The following is a 21,722-nucleotide window of genomic DNA, read 5'->3' as shown; positions in this document are numbered from 1 at the left end:
CAAAGTAGTAACACAACAATAGCAACAAAGCAGTCATGAGAAAGAACGGGAATAAATGGTGGAGTTGCAAAAACAACCAAGACACAGATGACTTTACCTCATCAGGGAGAGAAGTCACAAAAAGAAATGGAGTGTGGGTGGGTAAGCAAATATACAAGATTTGCACTAGCCCAGAGACCTAGTAAGTGTAATCTAAAAGCCCACTCTGAATGCCTGCCACACAATGCAGTGTCCTTCTACCATCTATCGCTCTGCAATATCCAAAGAACAGCTATTTTAACATTGGCTTTCGGCTTTTCTGGTATTTATCGTTAAATCATTTTCCTACTCTTGGTTCAAAAGCACATTGGATTTAGGACACCTGGGTGGCTCAGTCGGTGAACTGTCCGAGTTTGGCGCAGGTCATGATCTTACGGTTTGTGGGTTTGAACCCCGCATCAGGCTCTGTGCTGACAGCTCAGAGCCTGGAGCCTGCTTCGGAATTCTGTGTACCCCTCTCTCTCTGCCCCTACCTTGCTCGTGCTCTGTCTCTCAAAAATAAATAAATAAACCATTAAAAAAAAAAAGCACATTGGATTTGATATCATGCACTATACAAATTCCTTGCATATCATAGAGAAATAATCAAAATTTTTCTCAGCTATAAAAAGAAACCAGGTAAATGTTTCCCAAATTTTTTTCCCATCATCCCTGACCTACAGCCAAAAGTCACATGAGAAGATGGGTTATAAATGCTTAAGAAACCGGTCTGTGCATGTTTCCATTCTCTTAGTTTTTTAAGATGCTACATGGAGCTATTGAGGAAAATAATGGCTTCCCTTTGGGACATACTTTCAGAGGCAAATGTATTAACATAAACAAACTAAAAAAAATCTAGATACACAAATCCACATGAAAATATTATTTTATAAATAATATCAGTTGACAAGTGTTACTTTGTGCCAGATACTGTGGCAAAAATCTGACCTACCTTTTCTCATTAATTCTCAGAACACCCTCGAAAGTTGATGCTATGCAGTCACTAGACTATAAGCTCTATGAGAACAGGTACCATGATTTTGTTTACTGATGTAAAATCAGCACTTTGTTCATATACTGCTTCTTGCATGAGAGATGCATAGCAAGACACTTGCTGAATAAGTAATTTTCATTTGATAAATGAGGCAACTGAGGGTTAAAGAAGATAAGTAATTAGCCAAAGATACAGGATGCTAGAATCTATGTTTCAACATATATTTATTGGTCATTTTTTCAGAGAAGAGAATCAGGGAGGATTGGAGGAAGATCAACTCATTGCCATGTTTAATCTTCTTGTTCTTTCCACCTCTGCAAGAAGATAAAGTTGTTGAATAGCAACAAAAGAGCCAAATTCAGAAAGTTCAAGAAAAAAAAGAATAGGTGGGGTCCAATATGGCAAGATGTTAATATCCTTTTTCAGACAAGAGAGCTCTTCTAGCGTTTAGCCTAGAAAACAGAGATCTGAACTTTCTGTCTGCAAGGGAGGAAAATGTGATCTAATGAACAGTCAACTATGTGCAGTGCACTTTGTTAATTAAGCCCCTTCTGAAATGCAACTAATAACTGGAAGAACTGGGAGAAGTGAAAGCAGGTCTTCCAAGTTCAGTGCTGGCTGCCCTACACACAGTAGACTTCCGTGTATGGACTGTAACACATGCTCATTACTTGGCAGGCACCGCTCATTTCTTACCATATCTAATACAGTATCAGGGAAATAATATACCAGTGCTCCTGTTGATCTGGATCCCAAGGGCCATTATTCCATCTTGAGTCTTTTTTTTTTTTTTTTAAGTTTATTTTTGAGAGAGAGAGAGAGAGCACGAGTGCGGAGGAGGGGCAGAGACAGAGGGAGAGAATCCCAAGTAGGCTCCACATTGTCAGTGCAGAGCTCGATGTGGGGCTTGAACTCACAAACCAAGAGATCATGACCTGAGCTGAAATCAAGAGTCAGGCGCCCAACCGACTGAGCCACCCAGGCACCCCTCCATCTTGAGTCTTAATAAGATAGAGAGACGACTAGAACTAGAATCTTTGTGTTCTACATTACTGCCTTTGGAACATTTTCACATACAAGATAGGAAATCCATGTCTATGTATATATAACAGAGGAACTTCAGATACGTGATTCCGTAAAGGTTAGAGGATCATAAATCAGGATTCTCATGGATCTAAAACAAATGGGGTTTGGTTGAAGTACCACAGGGCACACTTAGAGCATGAATCTTGGAGTCCGGTGAGCCTGGGTTCTTACTGAAACCTAGTAACTTAGTTCTGTAATATTAGGCAAATTACTTACATAGTTTTCTTATCGACAAAATGGGGACAGTACAAGTACTTACCGGATAGGGCTGTTGGGAATACTGAATACAAATGTGAGAGCACCTACGTACCAGTGATAACTCAGTAAATTAGTTTCTACTTTCACTTTGATTACCACAACCGTTAGTGTAGCCTCACTGCTGAAGTCTCTAAGCATCAGCCAAAGGAGATAAACGTGAAGTGATGAATTATATTGGTTATTATGTACTGCCACCTTTGATTTTTTGCTTACTTAATGATTATGCAGGTCATTGCTACTACCCAGTGTGGGTCCCTTTCTTGATGCTGTATTACAAAAGAACAAGAGAAGTCATTCCAAAAGTGACTTCTTGGTGGAAACGGCTTTTAGAGGGGGAGAAACTTACTGAGGCTTAGGAAAGAGGCATGATGTTCATGGTCGCACAGTGAACTGTCTGACCAGTTTGGGCTGTAAATATCATGAAGCAAGTCAGATTATGGGTGCCTATGAATTCTATTTTGAGTCAAGGTCTGAAGAGGAAATCATAAAATGCAAAATCGGTAACCCTCATTTTCAGTGAGCAGCCTGATACTCGTTGCCTCTGTGATTCATTCACGTCCTTTAAATGTCCAAGTGTTGGAGCATCTTATCTCAGAGGCAGCGGAGTGCACTGGTTAACAGAGAGCTGAGAAGTCAAACTGCCTGATACTGAATCCCAGCAGCATTTACTCTGTGACCCCACTAGTAAAAGAGGTTGCTTGTCTGACACTGAGTATATATAAGCTGCTGTTATTATTATATTTTTCATTTTGCAGTGCAACTATCTTTTTATGTCTGTTTTCTTCCTCTAGACTGTGAGCTATCTGACTGAAGGGAATGGATGCATTCATCTTTCTTTCTGTGTCCGGTCCTAAGAGACACTCAAACAATGTTTGCTGAATGAATCAAAGACTCTTAACAAGCAAATGAGTATCAAAGTAAGATAAACTCAGAACAGAAACTCTGACTTTAAGGGTGCCTGGGTGGCTCAGGCGGTCAAGTGTCTGACTTGGGCTGCAGTCATGATCTCCTGGTTTGTTGCGTTTGAGCCCCGCATCAGGCTCTGAACTGCCAGTGCAGAGTCTGCTTGGGATTCTCTCTCTCCTGTCTCTCTCTGCCCCTCCCTGACTTGTGTGTGCATGCTCTCTCTCTTGCTCTCTCTCTCTCTCAAAATAAATGAACAAACTTAAAAAAAAATAAAGAAAAAAACCCCCTGACTTTAAGTTGAGGAAAACAAGAATAACCTTTTCAGATTACTGATGAAATCATCTAGAGAGTAGTTGGCAAAGGATGAGCTGTCTCCTTAGCCCTTCCTACCTTTATCCTATTCCTAAATAAGGAATCTACATGGCCTTAGCCCACGTCACCAACTTCACAGATATTAGCCAAGCCTTGAAAACCAGTTCACAAAGTTTTGTTGGTTCTAACACCTTCCCAAAAAACTAAATGACAACAACAAAAACAAATGCCATACTTCTAGTTTATTCTAAGGCTAAAGAGAATTCTGATAAATATGAATAATAGTAGATAAATACACAATTTAGTTTTGAACATTTTGGAATATATGTTAAAAACAAATCCTGTTCTTTCAATATGCTTCCATGAGATTTTAATTTAAGGGTCCCTAAATTATTTTCAAGACTAGTTTTTACTCAAGCAGCAAGTAACATTTGCAAGCGACAATATGATTTCTGTTCTTCCTCTGGAAAATGATTTTGAATAGTCAAAGAAAACATAATTTGCAACATTCTTCCCCATCGCCTCATTTTCCTGCAGAGTATACTCTTCACCCCTTCACCTTAGCAAAAGAGAAATTAAAAATCTATGCCTCTCACCTCCAACAGTTCATCTCCGATACGCATTCGCCCGTCCGTGGCAGCAGGTCCTTCCGGGTTAATTCCCACCACAAATATGCTCATGCGTGACCTGTCTTTATTACCAGCAAGGCTGAGTCCAAGTCCATTCTTATCCTTTTCAAGCTCAATAATGTGCAATTCTCCAGGCAGGTCTGCATATCTTTGCCTGATTTTTTCTATTAAAAAAAAAAAAGGGTAAAATAATTTACATAGAGCACTTGAATCTATATTTTAAAGGCGTCGGCATGTTCCCATCCATACAGCGATTCCTCTACCATGATGGTCTCTTTCTGAGAACGAAGTAGTAGAGGTCATTAATAGCTGTATGTATAGGTTCCAGTTAATTATTCCATCTCCATCTAAAAAGGTTAGTTCAGCCATAAAACCTTCTCTGATTGTTCAGGTCACATTGGCCCACACTTTCCGTGCATTATTTTCTTCTCTAAGACAATGTGGTAGAAACCGTGGCTTCCCTGTCTCCTTCCAAAAAAGAGAGAGGGTGGGTAGGAAACAAAGAATATATACTGATCACCAGCTATATGCCAAGAGAGATATCATGCTGAACAAAACAGACAACATTCCTATTCTCATGGACTTGCTATCCAGTAGGAAAGAAAATCAACAATTCTCTTCTTAAAAATTTTTTTAAGTTTTTTTATTTTTGAGAGGGAGAGAGAGGGAGCCAGAGAGTGAGTAGGAGAGGGGCAGAGAGAGGGAGACAAAGAAACTGAAGCAGGCCCCAGGCTCTGAGCTGTCAACACAGAGCCCCATGCAGGGCTCGAACCCATGAACTGTGAGATCATGACCTGAGCCGAAGTCGGACACTTAACTGACTGAACAACCCAGGAGCCTCAACAATTAATTCTAAATAATTACAGTTAAGTATACAAAGGGTATAAATCCTTGCATGTTAAATGAGTAAAAACAAGGGGGAATTAAGGATGTTGATTTAGTGGTCGGATCTCAATTCAGTACAAAAATCAACCACTTACTCAAGGTCCAATAATTAACAGATTATTCTGTGGAATTCTACTTCTTCATCTGTAAAATGGGCATGATAACACCCACTTCATGAATGTTGCGGAAATGAAATAAAAATACACATTAAAGGACTTAGTAGCACATGGCTTATAGATACTCTATAATTCTTTCATTCAATCTTCTGTCTTTCCTTGCTCTACTTTATGGTCTAAATTACCTATTTTAGGATTTGGCTGGTTAGGCTTTGTGTTGATTATGTGCAACAAAGCCACACTAGCAGATTGGGGTGGGGGATGATGCCACTTTAAGCATGTCTTGTACTCCATACAGCACCAGCTCAGGCCAGATGTGTTGCTGCAGCTCAAAGGTTGATACCTACAGTGTGATACAATCATCTTATCAGCTGAATAACCAGTTTGTAGATTGTGACTATCTCAGAACTCTCTCTGCTCAGTCTAATGCTTCTTGACTCAGGTTTGCTGTCCTTACAAGGAACCTTACAAATTCAAAGCTGAACTCGAATAATTAGTGCCAAGGGGGAGGAGGAGAAGTGCCTAGCCCATTGGATCACTTTACCAGACTTAACAAACACTGCCTTATGAGAGTAAATTTGAAAATACTTTATATGTAAATTCACATTAAAAGAATTAACCATATAAATGGCTGCTTATTTTAGAAAAGAGAATAAATCTGCTTGCTTTACAGTGATTTTGAAAAGGATCTTGGGGCACTTGGGCGGCTCAGTTGGTTAAGCGTCCGACTTCGGCTCAGGTCATGATCTCATGGTTCATGAGTTGAGCCCCTGCATGGGGCTCTCTGCTGTTAGCACGGAGCCCCACTTCGGATCCTCAGTACACAGCTCTCTGCCCCTCTCCCACACATTCTCTCTCCCTTTCTCTCCCTCTCTCCTCTCTTTCTCTCAAATGAAAACACTTTAAGAAAAGAATCTTTTACAAATAAAGCTTATTATTAATAATAAAGAACGCATTTAGCAAAATACAGTAAAATACAAATCTTGCAATGTATCAAAACCACCCTCTATATAGGAAAAAAAATAAAGTCATATTAAGGTTAAAGTAAGTAAGCTCAAAGTGTTTGTTGCTCAACTACCAGGAACAAGATGCTAGGTGACTATTTTAATGAATAGAGATGTGGACACGCATTACCCTCAAGATGCTTACACAGCAAAACGAGGGAAATAAATACAACAAATATTAAACCAAAAAAATTATTTATTTATTTATTTATTTATTTATTTATTTATTTATTTATATTTTAGAAAAAGAGAGACCATGAGTGGGGGAGATGGGCAGAGGGAGAGACTCTTAAGCAGGCTCCATGCTCAGTGCGGAGCCCAACACAGGGCTCGATACCAAGACTATGGGATCATGACCTGAGTTGAATGCTCAAATGACTGAGACACCAAGTGTCCCAACAACTACAATTATTTAAATAGAAGTTCCAATCACCACAGGTGCTGGTCCTGAATACTCATTTATTAGTGAATTAGGTCAGTGAATAAATACTCAATTGTCATGAGCAATAGTTGCTTTTAGAGTTTTAAGAACTGACGTGTCTAGAAGACATTTCACGGAAGTAGCAGAATTTGAGAAGCATTTTGAGTAAGGCACAGAATTTGGTTATGAGAAGAACCTTGTAGGGGGAATAGCAAATTTAGAAGCATACCTGCAGGTGGAGTGAGGAGGAGCATGTGAGAGCCCATTTGGCTGAGAACTGAAAATTCTCTGGGTTAGTGGGTGAGTGATAAGAAACCAGAGTACAAGGTTTATAGAAATTCCAACTGGGGATTCTACAGAGGTGTCCTGAGGTCCCCTGAGGATGGGCCTTGAGAGGACACTCGATGTAAGATCTCTTCTCTCAGATTCGACGGGACCACTGAACACTTTCATCTGCTTTGTTTGTTGGAGTTACAGGGTTAAGAAAGTTAAATGCCACTACAGCTAAGAAAACCAAATAGAACATAAATTTTAACACATCCCTTTCAGAAAATAATAAAGCATAAAGATGATTTTAAAAAGATACTGAAGACTTTAACAACACCATAAGCTCAAAGTAATGCATGTAAGAGAGCTCTCCATCTGACAGAAAATACACACATCTGGGGAGGCACACACAGAACAGTTACACAAACAGTGTGCTGGGCCATAAAAGAAACTTCAAAAAGAATCGATATCATATAGGCTGTGTCTTTGAACACAGTGCAATAAAACTATGAAAAACTATAAATTAAAAAAAAATTATTTTATTTTAGAGAGAGAGCACAAGTCAGGGAGAGGGACGGGGCGGGGGGGAGAGGGGGAGTGAGGGGGAGAGAGGGAGAGGAAGAATCCTAAGCAGTCTCCACCCTTAGAGCAAAGTCCAACAAAGGTCTCAACCCCATGACCCTGGGATCACGACCTGAACCACAATTAAGAGTCAGATGCTCGACCAAGTGAGCCACCCCAGCGTCTTAAAAAACTGTAAATCAACAATAAAAAATAAACTTTAAAACTCCATGGTATTTAGAAATACATTAATGTTTATTAAAATCCCAAGATTTAAAAGGGAAATAATTACAGAAATGAGGGAATACAGTACTCACAAATGAATACAAATTATAATTCTAGGTATCAAACTTGAGGGACACAGCTCAAGCAGCACTTAGAAGGTTATTTACAATTTTAAATAATTTTTCAGAAAATAAGAACAGTATACCCAAGAGGTTAGAAAAAGAGCTACCTACCAAATGCAAAGAAATAAGAGAAAATAATAAAGGGCATGTGTTAATGAAAATAGAACGAGCACCACCAATCAAAAACAAATAATCCACAGAACAAAAACACTATAATAAAGATCAGTGAAACCCAGTTCTTTGAAAACATTAAGAAGACAAACACTGTAAAAACTGATCAGGAAAAAAATTGAAGACAGACAGAAATTCTTCCAATAGAAAGGGATGAAATCACTACAGATAGATTAATAAAATTATTATGGGGGTGCCAGGGTGGCTTAGTAGGTTGAGCATCCGACTTCAGCTCAGGTCATGATCTCATGGTTTGTGAGTTTGAGCCCCGCATTGGGCTCTGTGCTGACAGCTCAGAGCCTGGAGCCTGCTTCAGATTCTGTGTCTCCCTCTCTCTCTCTGCCCCTCCTTTGCTTGTACTCTTTCTCCCAAAAATAAATAAAAACATTAAAAAAAAGATTATGAATAGTGTATTGATATGAAACGCTGGCACACTTTAAAATCTAGAAGACAGATACATCTCTCAAAATTTGAAATGCCATATTTAGTGTAAGAATAAATGTAAAACTGCCATAGACTAGTAATTATTAAAGAAACTGAAATGTTAGTCAAGAGTATTCTCTTTGAAAAAATAACAAAATCCCCCATGGTTCTAGGTATTTTTACATTTGAATTCTACCAGATTTCAAGTTTTAATGAATTTTATCTATGCAAATTGTTCCAGAACATAGGATGGGCAGGGAGTTATCCACTTCATATTTTGAGGCAGGTATAATCCTGATTCTCATCCCAAAAATAGAGACAAATCGAGAAAAGGAAAGTACAGTCTTATTTAACTTAAGGTCATAAGATGTAAAAATATTAAAAAAAAAATGATTTGAGGGGCTCCTGGGTGGCTCAGTCAGTTGAGCGTCTGCTTTTGACTCAGGTCATGATCTCATAGTTTGTGAGTGAGCCCTGTGTCGGGTTCTGTGCTGACAGCTCAGGGCCTGGATCCTGCTTTGGGTTCTGTGTCTCCCTCTCTCTCTGCCCCTTCTCGCCGGCTCACATTCTGTTTGTCTCTCTCTCAAAAATAAACAAACATTAAAAAAATAATAAGTTGAGAATATATTGAAAATATTTAACCTCTATGATATAGCCAGTATTTGACTATTTTCTGACCTAAGAAACAGCAATTTCCTATGATTCAACCTAACACTATATTATGAATAAGGGCGCATTCCAGGAATGTAAGAATAGGTAAATATCAGGAATTTTTTCAAGGAAATTATCACACTGATAAATTAAAGCAGAAAAGCTGAGAAACTATGTTAATAGATGGCAAAAAGCATTTGAGAAGGTACAATATCCATTTAAGATTTTTTTTTTTTAACCCAAACTGTTGGCAAACTAGAATAGAAGGTACATTCTGGACTTAAGCTGACAAATAGAAAATATAACAGGAAAAAATATTTGTAGTATTTAAAATCAACAGGGAGTGGGGCGCCTGGGTGGCTCAGTCGGTTAAGCGGCCGACTTTGGCTCAGGTCATGATCTCACGGACTGCGAGTTCGAGCCCCGCGTCGGGCTCTGTGCTGACAGCTCAGAGCCTGGAGCCTGTTTCGGATTCTGTGTCTCCCTCTCTCTGACCCTCCCCCGTTCGTGCTCTGTCTCTCTGTCTCAAAAATAAATAAACGTTAAAAAAATTTTTTTTTTAAATCAACAGGGAGTTAATATACAGAAAGGCAGAAAAAGATAGTAACCTCAATAGAAATCGGGTCCAAAGACAAAACTTAAAATGCTCACAAAATGTAAAGACATGCTCAAGTTCATCAGTAATTATGGACATGCAAATTAGAGTGAGATACCAGTTTTTGCTATTAGACTGGCAAGTATCTGAAAGCTGCATCATTAAGCCTTAGTGGAGATATGGGAATCCTCATGCGCTGCAGTTGGGACTGTCGAATGGTGCAGCCTTCTGGAGAGCAGTCTGACACACTACTTAATCAGATTAAGCATACATATGCTCTACAAACCAGCAATTCTACTCTTGGGTATGTATATCCTAGTGAATTCTTATACAGGTCTTAAGGGGGTGTTCTTTGAGAGAGTAGTGGGGTTGGAGGTAATAGTTGGAGACAGTAGGGGGGGCTGGAGGTGTACGTCACTGGGAGAGAGGATGGATGAAATGTGGTAGATGGACATCACAGTGTACCATCAGCAGGTAGAAGCAATTAATTGGAAGTAGTGACAGAGAGGGGGCGCCTGGGTGGCTCAGTCGGTTAAGCGGCCGACTTCGGCTCAGGTCATGATCTCGCGGTCAGTGAGTTCAAGCCCCGAGTCGGGCTCTGTGCTGATGGCTCAGAGCCTGGAGCCTGTTTCACATTCTGTGTCTCCCTCTCTCTGACGCTCCCCGTTCATGCTCTGTCTCTCTCTGTCTCAAAAATAAATAAAAACGTTAAAAAAAAATTTAAAAAAAGGAAGTAGTGACAGAGAGATTTTCAAAGAGTGCTGAATGAAAAGGGAAGAAAACAATAGGCCAATACCATCTAGGTAACACCATTTATGTAATTTAAGATTACTGCAGAAAAAAAACACAATACAGGTTTTGGAAGTGCATACATGAAGATGCGCATGTTTAACACATTGGAATGGTTATTTATGGTGGGTGGAAAAAAACAGGAATACAAGGGAGAAAAGAAAACCAGTCAGGGACCCCCAGCAGACCAATGATGGTAACATGCTATGAAGATTATATATTTAATGCAATTCTCTGGCCCCGGGCAATAAAAAAGGAAAGATGCTCAGAAAAGCCTCAGTGTTGTATTAATATGAAAAGACCTCCAGGTTCAAAACTTGTCTGACTTGTTCAACCTTCAGAGAAAAAAATTAACCTTCATGGCCATTAACTATATGTTCAAGTACTTAGACATGGAAATGATTAATGATAAGAGGGACCCTCCATTGCTAAATATGGTTCCATCACAGCTGGTGAACAACTCAAATTAACTGCTACAAATGGTGCATCTCTATCAACACATTCTTGTGGCAGAATAGGAAGAACAGGGGCTAAGGGGTCAGAATTTAGTCAATCCTAGCAGAAGCACTTAACATCCCTGGTTCTACCAATTACTGAGCCTTCATGAACAGCAGATTTCTTATTTGTAAAGTGGGGTTGTCGCCTTGAAAATGGATGTTAGCATAAAACTCCTGGGGATACAGGGTCCAAATACTGCCAGGAGAAAATACAACCAGGACTTTATTCCATGATTTAGCTATGTTGAGGTTTTAAGTTGGTCTTAAGTGGGTGACAAAGCTACTTTTCTTTACATTTGTCTATCTTGAAGAAAATAGAGATTTGTGACAGGAAGCAATCCCCCCTCCCTGAGGACACAAAGGAAGTGGTCACACAGAACTCAATGGGAATCACTAGAAGGGGTTAGCATCCCTCTCCCTCAGCTTCTTTTCCCTGAGTTACTCCTATTGAGGAGCTGTCAGGACAACTTCTGCAGGTGCAGAGGAGTAACACCACTGGATCAGGTGTTAGTCCCATGCTACGTAGGCCACTGAGGTGGCTTTCCAATGGTGTGCTAGATGCGCCTGGGTGGCTCAGTCGGTTAAGTGTAGGACTCCTGATTTTGGCTCAGGTCATTATCTCATGGTTCATAAGGTTGAGCCCTGCGTCAGGCTCTGTGCTGTCAGCAGAGCCCGACTCTCAAAATAAATAAACTAAAAAAAAAAAAAAAAAAAAAAAAAAAAAAAGAATTAGTTCAGATTTGTCCCTCAGTTAAAGAAACTATAATCTTCATGATTCCTCCTTATATGAAAGAAACATCTCATAGGTTACTATGTCAATGAATCCTTCCCACGCTTTTGTAAACACCTCCATTTGCACGAGTGGACTGACAGAGAGGTAAAGCCATTTAGTCCGTGTTTGGGCCAGGTCTGCTGAGTCAAGTGCTGTGCTGTCTTTATCACACCAACTCACAGCTATCTCTTAGGCTGACAGAATTTTCTTTTAATGTTTATTTGTTTTAGAGAGAGAGAGTGAGAGAGAGAGAGAGAGAGAGAGAGAGAGAGAGAGAGAATATGAATGAATCCTTCCCACGCTTTTGTAAACACCTCCATTTGCACGAGTGGACTGACAGAGAGGTAAAGCCATTTAGTCCGTGTTTGGGCCAGGTCTGCTGAGTCAAGTGCTGTGCTGTCTTTATCACACCAACTCACAGCTATCTCTTAGGCTGACAGAATTTTCTTTTAATGTTTATTTGTTTTAGAGAGAGAGAGAAAGAGAGAGAGAGAGAGAGAGAGAATGAATGAGAGGGGGAGGGGCAGAAAGAGGGAGAGAGAATCCCAAGCTGGCTCCAAGCTGTCAGCACAAAGTCTGACCCAGGGCTCAATCCCACAAACTGCGAGATCATGACCTGAGCTGAAATCAAGAGTTGGATATTTAACCGACTGAGCCATCGAGGAGCCCCTAGACTGGCAGAATTTTGAGTAATAAGAGGATCCCCTTGTAAGAGCTCAAATAATGGTTCCCAGGCCTAGACTCCTTATATTTGCTAGGCTGGCTACCTAAAAATCACCATCAGAGTCTATAAAACAGAATCACGACTGGGCTCCCCCAGCCAAGATTCTGAACCAATGAGTTGAAGTTTAGTAATGGAATAAATTCTCTTTGTTACAAGGTCCTTAGATGATTCTCATGGGCAGCTAAGGTCTGTGAATAACATGATTTATCTCCCATGCAGTACAAAATTTTTTTCTATAGTTATCATGACAGTCAGTCATAAAGTTCACAGATATCAAAATTTCAGGCAACCTTGAGTACATCCTTCACAAGACTAATCTAACATGAAGAATACCTCTGGCTCCACAATCACGCCTCAGGATTAAATAAGAAATGCTTTGACTATACAGGTTTCTTTAGAATCTCAATCTTAGCCTTTCTGCTTCTATCTCCCCCACCCCCTCCCAGGTTGTCTGCCTCCCTCCCTCCCTCCTCTCCTACCTCAGATGTTTTCTGCCACTTCCATTATTAATTGTTTCTAATCTATAGCTGTAATAAAAGGTGAGCTAGAATTTCAAAAGGGGAGAAGGAAACAAAGTTAGCCTTTGCGGGAAAAGCAGATCTGAACCCTTTCAGTGTCTCTGAAAAATCAAGACACTGCATGCCAGCTGGTTTATTCAGAATCTGAGAAATTGTAGTCGAGCTCCTCTGGATGATTCGGCACAAACCATTCTGCAGTGTCAGGCATGTGGCTCCACCGCAGGGGAAACCCACACCGCCTGGCATTTGCTTTGGGGGCTGCTGGGAGTCGTTTCCAGGGTAACCAGTGACTGAAGAAGGGGATAAGTAGGAAGAAAATGTATAGAGAGTGGTTTTCTGAAATCTTTTATCAATTTCGAGAAATACAATTAAAGATGTGGGGTAAAGCATATTATTTTCTTTGCACCCAATGGGGTTCTCCCCTAAACTTAAGAAAAAAGAACCCATACTTTGTTTCCTGTATACAAGCACACACCCCCCGCTCCCCAATCGATTATGTAAGTACCAGCTTTCAGCACCAAAATATTAGAAATGTTTCTAATGATCCAGGATCTTACTGTACCCATTACCTGTATTTTCTGGAACTATTTGTGATAAATAGCCAGTCTTTATACTGACTTTCATTGATTTTCACAATATGTTAGTCAAGTGGTAGTAGTTTCTATCCCAAAAAACCTAGATGCCCTTCCGTTTCTAAATACAGATCACATTCGGATACAAGGAACATACTTCTTTGGCAGCAGGCTTTACTTAAGTAACCCTTAATGAATATCAGCCTAGAATAACTGGAGAGAGAACAGTCTTTTCTACTCAGCCGAACAGTCACGCTTGTTTTAAACATGGATTTTCTAGCCCCATGACAATGTTATCTGAAGAAAGGAATCCCAAGTTGCTCATAATTCTATATCAAAGCATCAGTGCCTTTTCCTTGTCCAAGAAAGCCAATAAGATTTCTCCAAGGTGGTCTCAGGGTATTTTCCTATCATCCTAGGATATCAGGTGTTGCTAAGTAACAGAGCCTTTCTCCCAAGAAACAAACTTAATTCAAGTCGCTGTCCAGTATTTTAATAGAAAATGTTCAATACACCAGAATAATGACCTGATACAGTTTCAGAAGCATTTAGCTACCTGGTCTGTTTCTAAATAACAAAGGATAATGCAGAGAAAATATTTAAATACATTTTCTTATATATTAAATACAAGGATCCCACTTTTAGATAAGCAGGTAATAATAAACTTAATTTTCTTATGCAGTAACCAACTTTTAATTCAGATTTGAGAAATAAAAACGTATGAAAAGAAAATCATAACTAACGATAAAAAACAGCATATGCACTTCAGCAAAAAGGAGCAAATCTCAAGTGAAAGTCTAGACCAAAGAGAGGAAATAATGAAAATAAGTCAATGTAAAGAAACTATACTTGACATAACAACAAGTAAATTCCTCTCTTAAATGTTGTAGATGTTCTTGCCAGTATATAAATTTGATAAGATCCTATGGACCTATAAGTAGAAATTAGTAACTGAAGCACACAAACATGAGTATAATAATAATAGTTGGATATTGTTTACTTCATTCTGTTGAGCTCACTTAATCTTTATGAAAACTCTATGAGATAGGTATTCTCTCCAACTTTACAGATGAGAAAACTAAGGCACAGACAGGACAGGGAGTGCACAGTAATACAGTTACTGAAGGGTAAAATGGGGATTTGAAATCAGTGACTCTGACTCCAGAGTCCATGATCTCAGGTGAAAGTCAGGACCAGAATTAAACACAAAGACTTACTTAAAGAATTCAGAAGCAAACAGAGAAATCAAATAATTTCATTCCTTTTAGTCACAAAAATTCAAAAAGCATAAGATATTAAGAATGGAAAAGAAAATCAACCACAAATCTAAAGTGACAAAATTCAGGCAGTCAATTAGAACAAGAATCATTAGGACTACTTCCTCAAGAGTAGGAAGGAAAAACAAAACAAAACAAAACTTCAACTCATAATGAAAATCTAAAATTTTCCATTAGATGAATCAAAATCCAATCAAGTCCACATGCAACGAGCAAACTTTAAACAAAATACACCGAACTTTCACTGTTAGACACTGTGCTCATTCCTTGGTATATTCGGTATTATGAAATATAATCTTTAACAAGTCCATTTACAGCAGAATGGATAAATAAATTGTGGCATATTCAAACAACGGAACTTTATTCAACAATGAAAACAAGTATTACTACATGCAACATGTTTGGTTGGATATTAGAGGCATACTGTTGGGGGGAAACAAACCAACACAGAAAAGTGTATGCACCTGATTCCATTTTTATCAAGTTCAAAAACATACAAAGCTAATCTATGGTTTTAGAAGTCAGGACAGTGTTGACATTTGGGGAAAAGGGAAGATACAGTGAATCAGAGAAACACAAAGTAACTTCTGGGTGGTAGTAATTTTCTATTTTTGTGACCTGGATGGTGGGTGAAAATTCAAACTGTGGTACAGTTTTCTGTTTATTTTCCAGTAAATTTACTTTTTTAGAAAAAGCCTTATCAAAATAATGTGAGGACCTTATTTGAATTCTGATTTGAACAAACCAACTATAAAAATCCATTTTGATACAATAAAAAAATTTGACTGTGGGTTGTGTATTGGATAAAACCAAAAAATTATTATTAGGTACATTAATGGTATTATAGCTGCTTTTCTAGAGATGCATATGTAAGGATGAAATTACATGATGTCTGGGAAATGGCTTTAAACTACTTCAGTAAAGAAAAATAAGGGAGAAGTGAAACTGATACAGTAAAACCTTGTTAATTATTGAATCTGGGGGAAAATGTATAGGAAATAATAGGCTTTTCTATTTATGTTTGCAAATGTTTGAAAATTTTCACAACTAAAAGAAACCTTAAGTGACTCAACTCTCTAGAGAACTAAGGGTTGAAGGAAGGTGGGTGGGAAGATGGGATAAATGAATGATGGGCATTAAGGAGGGCACTTGTTGTGATGTGCATTAGGTATTATATGCAAGTGATGAATCACTAAATTCTACTCCTGAAACCAATATTACACTATCTGTTAGCTAACTAGAATTTAAATAAAAACTTGAAACATAAAAATAATAATAATAAAAGCCTTCCTAACAATCCTATAAGGTATAATCATCCCGTCGTTACAGATGATGAAACTGAGGCTCACTGAGGTTATGAAACTCGCCCAAACTTGCATTTAGTAATTGGTGGACCTGGGGTTCAGATTCGGGTCGGCCTCACTCCCAATCCCATGTACTTACCAACCACAAAAGGAAAATAAAGATGTGCGCTGTGTTCACGTCTGAGAGAGTGGCAGAAGGGAAGTCTAAAACCTGTCTTAGTCCTTTTGGAATTTATGATTTGGTGGGAGACACGGAACACATATCAGCAATCCCCAGGGCCCAGTCTTTGGAAGTTTAGTTTGGGAGCACACACAGGGTGACTCGAGGAGGGGAGCTGAGGAAATAGGAAGATCAAGAGGAAGACCATACAAATAGAAGGATGGAAAAAAATAGAGGTAAAGCTGGCATGTGGTGGTAGTAAAGTGATACACAAAACCAAGAAGGCTTGTGAACTCTTTGGCTGTCTGAGGTAAAGGAAGGGGGAGAGGAAGCGGAACAGGAAGGGGAACAAGGAAACTGATCCTTAGAGACCAGGAGTTGAGTGAAGCATGAGGAGGAGACAATTTAGTTTGAATGGGCTGGTTTTGGGTATCAATAACAGAGAGCTGCTGAATTGAGCCTGGAGCTCCAGGATGAAGGGGAGGTAAGCCCAGAACTTCTCCTGGTAAAACAAAGCCAGGTGAAACACTTTACACAGTGTCTGAAAATGAATTTGCACCCAACTGTGTGAGTGCTCAGGGGAGAAGGGTAGGGAGCCTGATCATGTCATTACTATCCACCCAAGAGGAAATACATACAAACTGGGTTTAGTGGGTATAGCTCAGTGGTAGAGCATTTGACTGCAAACTGGGTTTAGGTGTCGACTGAAATAGAAAATGGAACTCAAAGAGTCAAAGAAAGGAGTTAACAGCTGACTCCATCTATTCATTAAGAAAAACATCAAATGCTTGCTCTGGGCCAGGCACTGTGTTACTCACTAAGGATCTAAGAAGGGTGAATTAAAAGATAAAGGAATAAAGGTTGAATTAGGTTCTATCAAAAGCATAAGAAATCCCAATTAAGATTGGGATCTTCCAGTCACATAACAACAAAGATTCAACTTCTGTAACCAGTACCTAAATGGTTAAGAATCACATTTAGTTTGGAGAAGGAAACCAGTCCAGAGCATCCACAACCAAGGATACCAAGGATCATTGAAGTTAATCACAAACCAATGGCAAAACCGGGAACAGAATCCACAAGTCCTCACTGATTAGTTTCACTATCCTAAGGCTCAGATAATTGGGGCAATTACACCCAGTCCAAAGTGAGGTTAGAGGTGTGCTACTTACACGTCTCACTTTCATAAACCTTACCCCCATTGCTTTTTTATGTCGTGCCGTAAGAAGACTGATCGCTCTGCCAAATCCCTCTGATGACAAGGGATGTGGGGTCAGGCAATCATTCAGTGGGGACGTGCAATCAGCAAATAATCTATCTACAAAGTAGAAGTTCCTTGACCACCTTTAGGTGTACAATAAGAAATGAAATTAGTTTAGTACACACAAAGTTTATCCATCCTAATTAGGGAAGATCATATTTGCACCTATGCTCAAACACAAAGGCTCACGTAATCAGTCTTGATGAATATATCCACTGAGGCTTTCTGTAACGGCACCATCACACCTACACCAGTGTTTCCCCAAGTGTGGTCCACAGATCAGCTAAGTAGTTCTATACAAAACACACTTGGGGCACCTAAGTGGCTCAGTTGGTTAAGCGTCTGACTCTTGATTTCGGCTCAGGTCATGCTCTCAGGGTTCATGAGATCGAGCCCCGTGTTGGGCTCTGCGCTGACAGTGCAAAGCCTGCTTGGGATTCTCTCTCCCTCGTTCTCTGCCCCTCCCCTGCTTGTGCTCTTTCTCTCTCTCAAAAATAAAGACACGTTAAAAAAAAATAACAACACACTTGTCTGGGCTCCATGTCATATCTACAAAATCTAAATCTTAGGATGCAGACAAGGGGTCACCAATTTTTTTTTTTTAAGATCTGTATGTAATTGTTATACACATTAAAAAATACTGTCCAAAAACCTAAGATAAATTCCTCTCCAAGCTCAAAACGCTTTTGTGGCCCTTAGAGAGGACTGAAAACAAGGTATAAAAAAGGATTTGATTATTAGTGACTTCAGATTTTTACTAAGTCTTGAGAGAGACCAAAAACATGTTGATTTTGAAGACAGCACCGAGAAAAGCCAAATGCAACTTTAAAAACACTCTTAACAATCCGTTGTTGTACATTTTAAATATCAAGAGAACACATAATATGGTTCTTTAATCACTATAAAAGCACTGAGTCGCAAGCTCATTATGGTTATAGTGTGGTAGAACTGTGTTGCAGTTGTGATTTTGCTCCCTGGTCATTACCCAGTCATGCAGTAATGCTCAACAAAAGCCCCACACTGGCAACAGATCAGGAAATCAGCAGAGGCACTGACAGCATTAAGGTGTTTAATTATATTTTCTGGAGGGGGAAAAAAGTGGCAGTTTGCAATAATTAAAGGGAACCGTAGAATGTAGAAAAAGGAATATAACACGGTATTTTCCAAGTTCACCTGGTCCCCTTAGTGACTGATTCTTTGGAAGCAAACCTCCCTCTGCATTCCTGCTTAGGAAACCATCTGGCTTTGTTCACCCAGGGCCATGTGCATACATTATTGGTTCCAATAACCATCAGAGCAAGGTTTAGGGAAGAAGTAGAATTCTAGCTGAGATCTGACAGTATTTTGTGTAGTCATCTTTAGGTGTTTATTTGTTATGTTTCCCCGCTATTATGAGAGAAGAAACTGCCTCTTTTGCATAGGTAGAGCTTTTGGCCCAAAGCAGGCATAGCATAAATATATGAATAAATTACGGAAACAAAAGTTTACAAATCCTTTGTTATCTGAATTGGTATCAATAAACGGGTTAACTTAATCAAAATTTCTAATTAATACAGTTATATCTTCCCTAAGAATTAAATTATAATAAAGGACTCTAAACTGAGAAGAACATCTTCTCGGAGTAATTAAGATGTTTCATCTTCATTAGAAACACAATCTTTCAGGTATGTTAACCAGACTCAGAAAAACTAGTGCGAGAAGTTTAGAGTCAAGAAAGAGCTTCAAAAGGCACATCCTTAAGTCAGAAAGTACTACTGTTCCAATTCCATCAATGCTGCATTTTAACTGTTTGACCTCCTGCAAGTTCCTTAGCCTCACATTCCCAAATTTAAAATAAGATAACCTTTCTTATCCTAGGAATTTGAGAAGACAGCACTAAAGAATACACTAAAATGTTTAGCTTAATGCCTAGCATAGAGAAGCTTTCCAGACAAAACTTTCCCTCCTTCTCTTTTGCAGTTGGAGAGCTCCTTAAAGTACCACATAAACCAGCCTTAATTACATTGCACTGCTTTTTAAAATTATCATTTTTATTTAAAAAATGAGGAAACAGGCTACGAGAATTTGGGTACCAAGCATGAGGTTGCATGGTACATTTGATTTTTAAATAGGACAAGAAAATATCCCATGAGACTTTTTCAACAGTTTTATAAGAAAGAAGAACACTAATTCTATAATTTGCCATAATATGATTAAACATAATTAATTTTGTTCAAATAATATTAAACAATAATAAAACTTGTTTAACAGTTTCATCCCAGAGCATGTGAGATTCCGTGATGTTATAAACAGAGCTTAGGCAAAGAAACCAGTCACGGGACAGATCTCCTTTATGGCTGCAATAGGCTGATGGCATATTCACATATGTTTCCAAGTCCAATGGGAAGCTGGTTGGTACAGTGGAGAGAACTGGTTACGATCCTGGACTCTACTTTCTAGCCATTAAATCTTGGGCAAATCATTTGCCTTAGTCCAGTCTCTGAATGGGTCATGGGTTAAATGAAAATAATCTTGCCTGCCTTAAGCATCTTACAGGATTTTTAAAATGATTAGATTAGAAGTACTTGTGAAATTATGTTAAAAACAGTCATGCTCTAAAAGAATGTAAATGAGCTGGCAATCGTCTTAAATAGTTTTTGGTTTTGAAGTTTTTTTTAAAATAAAGATTTACTGAGAGTAAGGGAACACCATCCTGATTAAATTTCTACTTCAAATGACAACTAAATCAGGTGAGTGAAAAATCTCAGAGATAACTTATAGTCCTGCAATTTGAACACTGAATGCTTGGATGGTGGTATCTTCTGAACAGTTCAAAATTTTCTTGGCTAAAAGTTAACTCCTTGGGCAAAGGAGAGATGAGTAGGTGGAACACAGAGTTTTTAGGGCAGGGAAACTATTCTGTATGATACTATATATGGATACATACGATTATACATTTGTCAAAACCCATAGAATGTAAAACACCAAGAATGAACCCTAGTGTAAATGATGGGTTTTGAGTGATAATAATGTGTTAGTGAAGGCTCATCAATTATAACAAATGTTGTACAGGATCCTGGTATAGGATGTTGATATTGGGGGAAACTGTGGGATGGGGGTCAGAATTGGGGAGAGGAGTACTGGCAGGAGATCTATGGAAACTCTATATACTTTCTGCTCAATTTTGCTGTGAACCTAAAACTATTCCAAAAAATCAAGTCTAAAAAATAAATAAGTAAATGAAAATTATGTTATAAAAAAACTATAAACTTCCTAGAAGAAAACACAGGGGAAAAGCTTCATGACTTCAGATTCAGCCATGATTTCTTGGATATGACACCAAAGGCAACAAAAGCAAAAATAGACCAAGGAGACTACATTAAACTTAAAAACTTTTTTCCATCAGAAAGACACAATCAATGGAATGAAAAGGCAACCTATGGAATGGGAAAAAATATTTGCGAATCATATATATGATAAGGAGTTAACATCCAGAATATGCAAAGAAATCCTACAACTCTACAACAAAAAATTAAATAACCTAATATAAAAAATAGACAAAGCACTTGAATCATCGTTTTCCCAAAGACAACATATGAATGGCCAGCAAGCATATGAAAAGATGCTCAACATCACTAATCATCAGAGAAACAAAAAATCAAAATCACATAGTACCTCCTTCCCATTTGGATGGCTACTATCACAAATAAGCAGCGTTGGTGGGGAATTGAAGTTGAAGTTGGTGTTGAAGGGGTGTTGAAGTTGGAATCCTTGTGCACTGTTGGTGGGACTGTAAAATGATGAAGCCACTGTGGAAAATGGTATGAAGGTTCCTCAAAAAAAATTTTAGAAAGAACTACCATATGATCCAGTGATCCTATGTATGGGTATATATCCAGAAGAACTGAAAGTAGAGTCTTGAAAATATTTGCACATCCATGTTCAGAGCAGCCTTATTCACAATAGTTTTTCATCACAATAAACAGACAAATGAGTGAATAACTGAACCTACTAAAAGAAGTTACCCCTTGAGAATGTATTGAAGATCATACTGTGATCTAGCTCTGCACGTACCTAAATGACAAGTGAGTGTGGGGAAGGAGACACTTCGACATGCCAAAAGATTGGGTTCTAAAAAGCTGGCAGCTAAGACGATTATAATAAAGACAAAGAAAAGATACCAAAGACTGTCAAAACAATCTGGCAACATTTCTCTTTCATGTAC

At 38.7% G+C, this 21,722-nt stretch overlaps 1 protein-coding gene across 1 annotated transcript in view; it reads right to left on the bottom strand.

Annotated features, from left to right (window-relative positions):
- PATJ (PATJ crumbs cell polarity complex component) overlaps positions 1-21,722 on the bottom strand; it is a 362,131-nt gene that overhangs the window by 143,947 nt on the left and 196,462 nt on the right. The window contains exon 29 of the mRNA XM_042997423.1: positions 4,171-4,367. Coding sequence (XP_042853357.1) covers positions 4,171-4,367 — 197 coding nt within the window. The remainder of the gene's footprint in view (positions 1-4,170; positions 4,368-21,722) is intronic.

This window comes from Panthera tigris, chromosome C1 (assembly GCF_018350195.1).
Source record: "Panthera tigris isolate Pti1 chromosome C1, P.tigris_Pti1_mat1.1, whole genome shotgun sequence".
Lineage (NCBI taxonomy): Eukaryota > Metazoa > Chordata > Mammalia > Carnivora > Felidae > Panthera > Panthera tigris.
The sequence above is the reverse complement of the archived record's forward strand: the minus strand, read 5'-3'. Positions and strand labels throughout refer to the sequence as shown.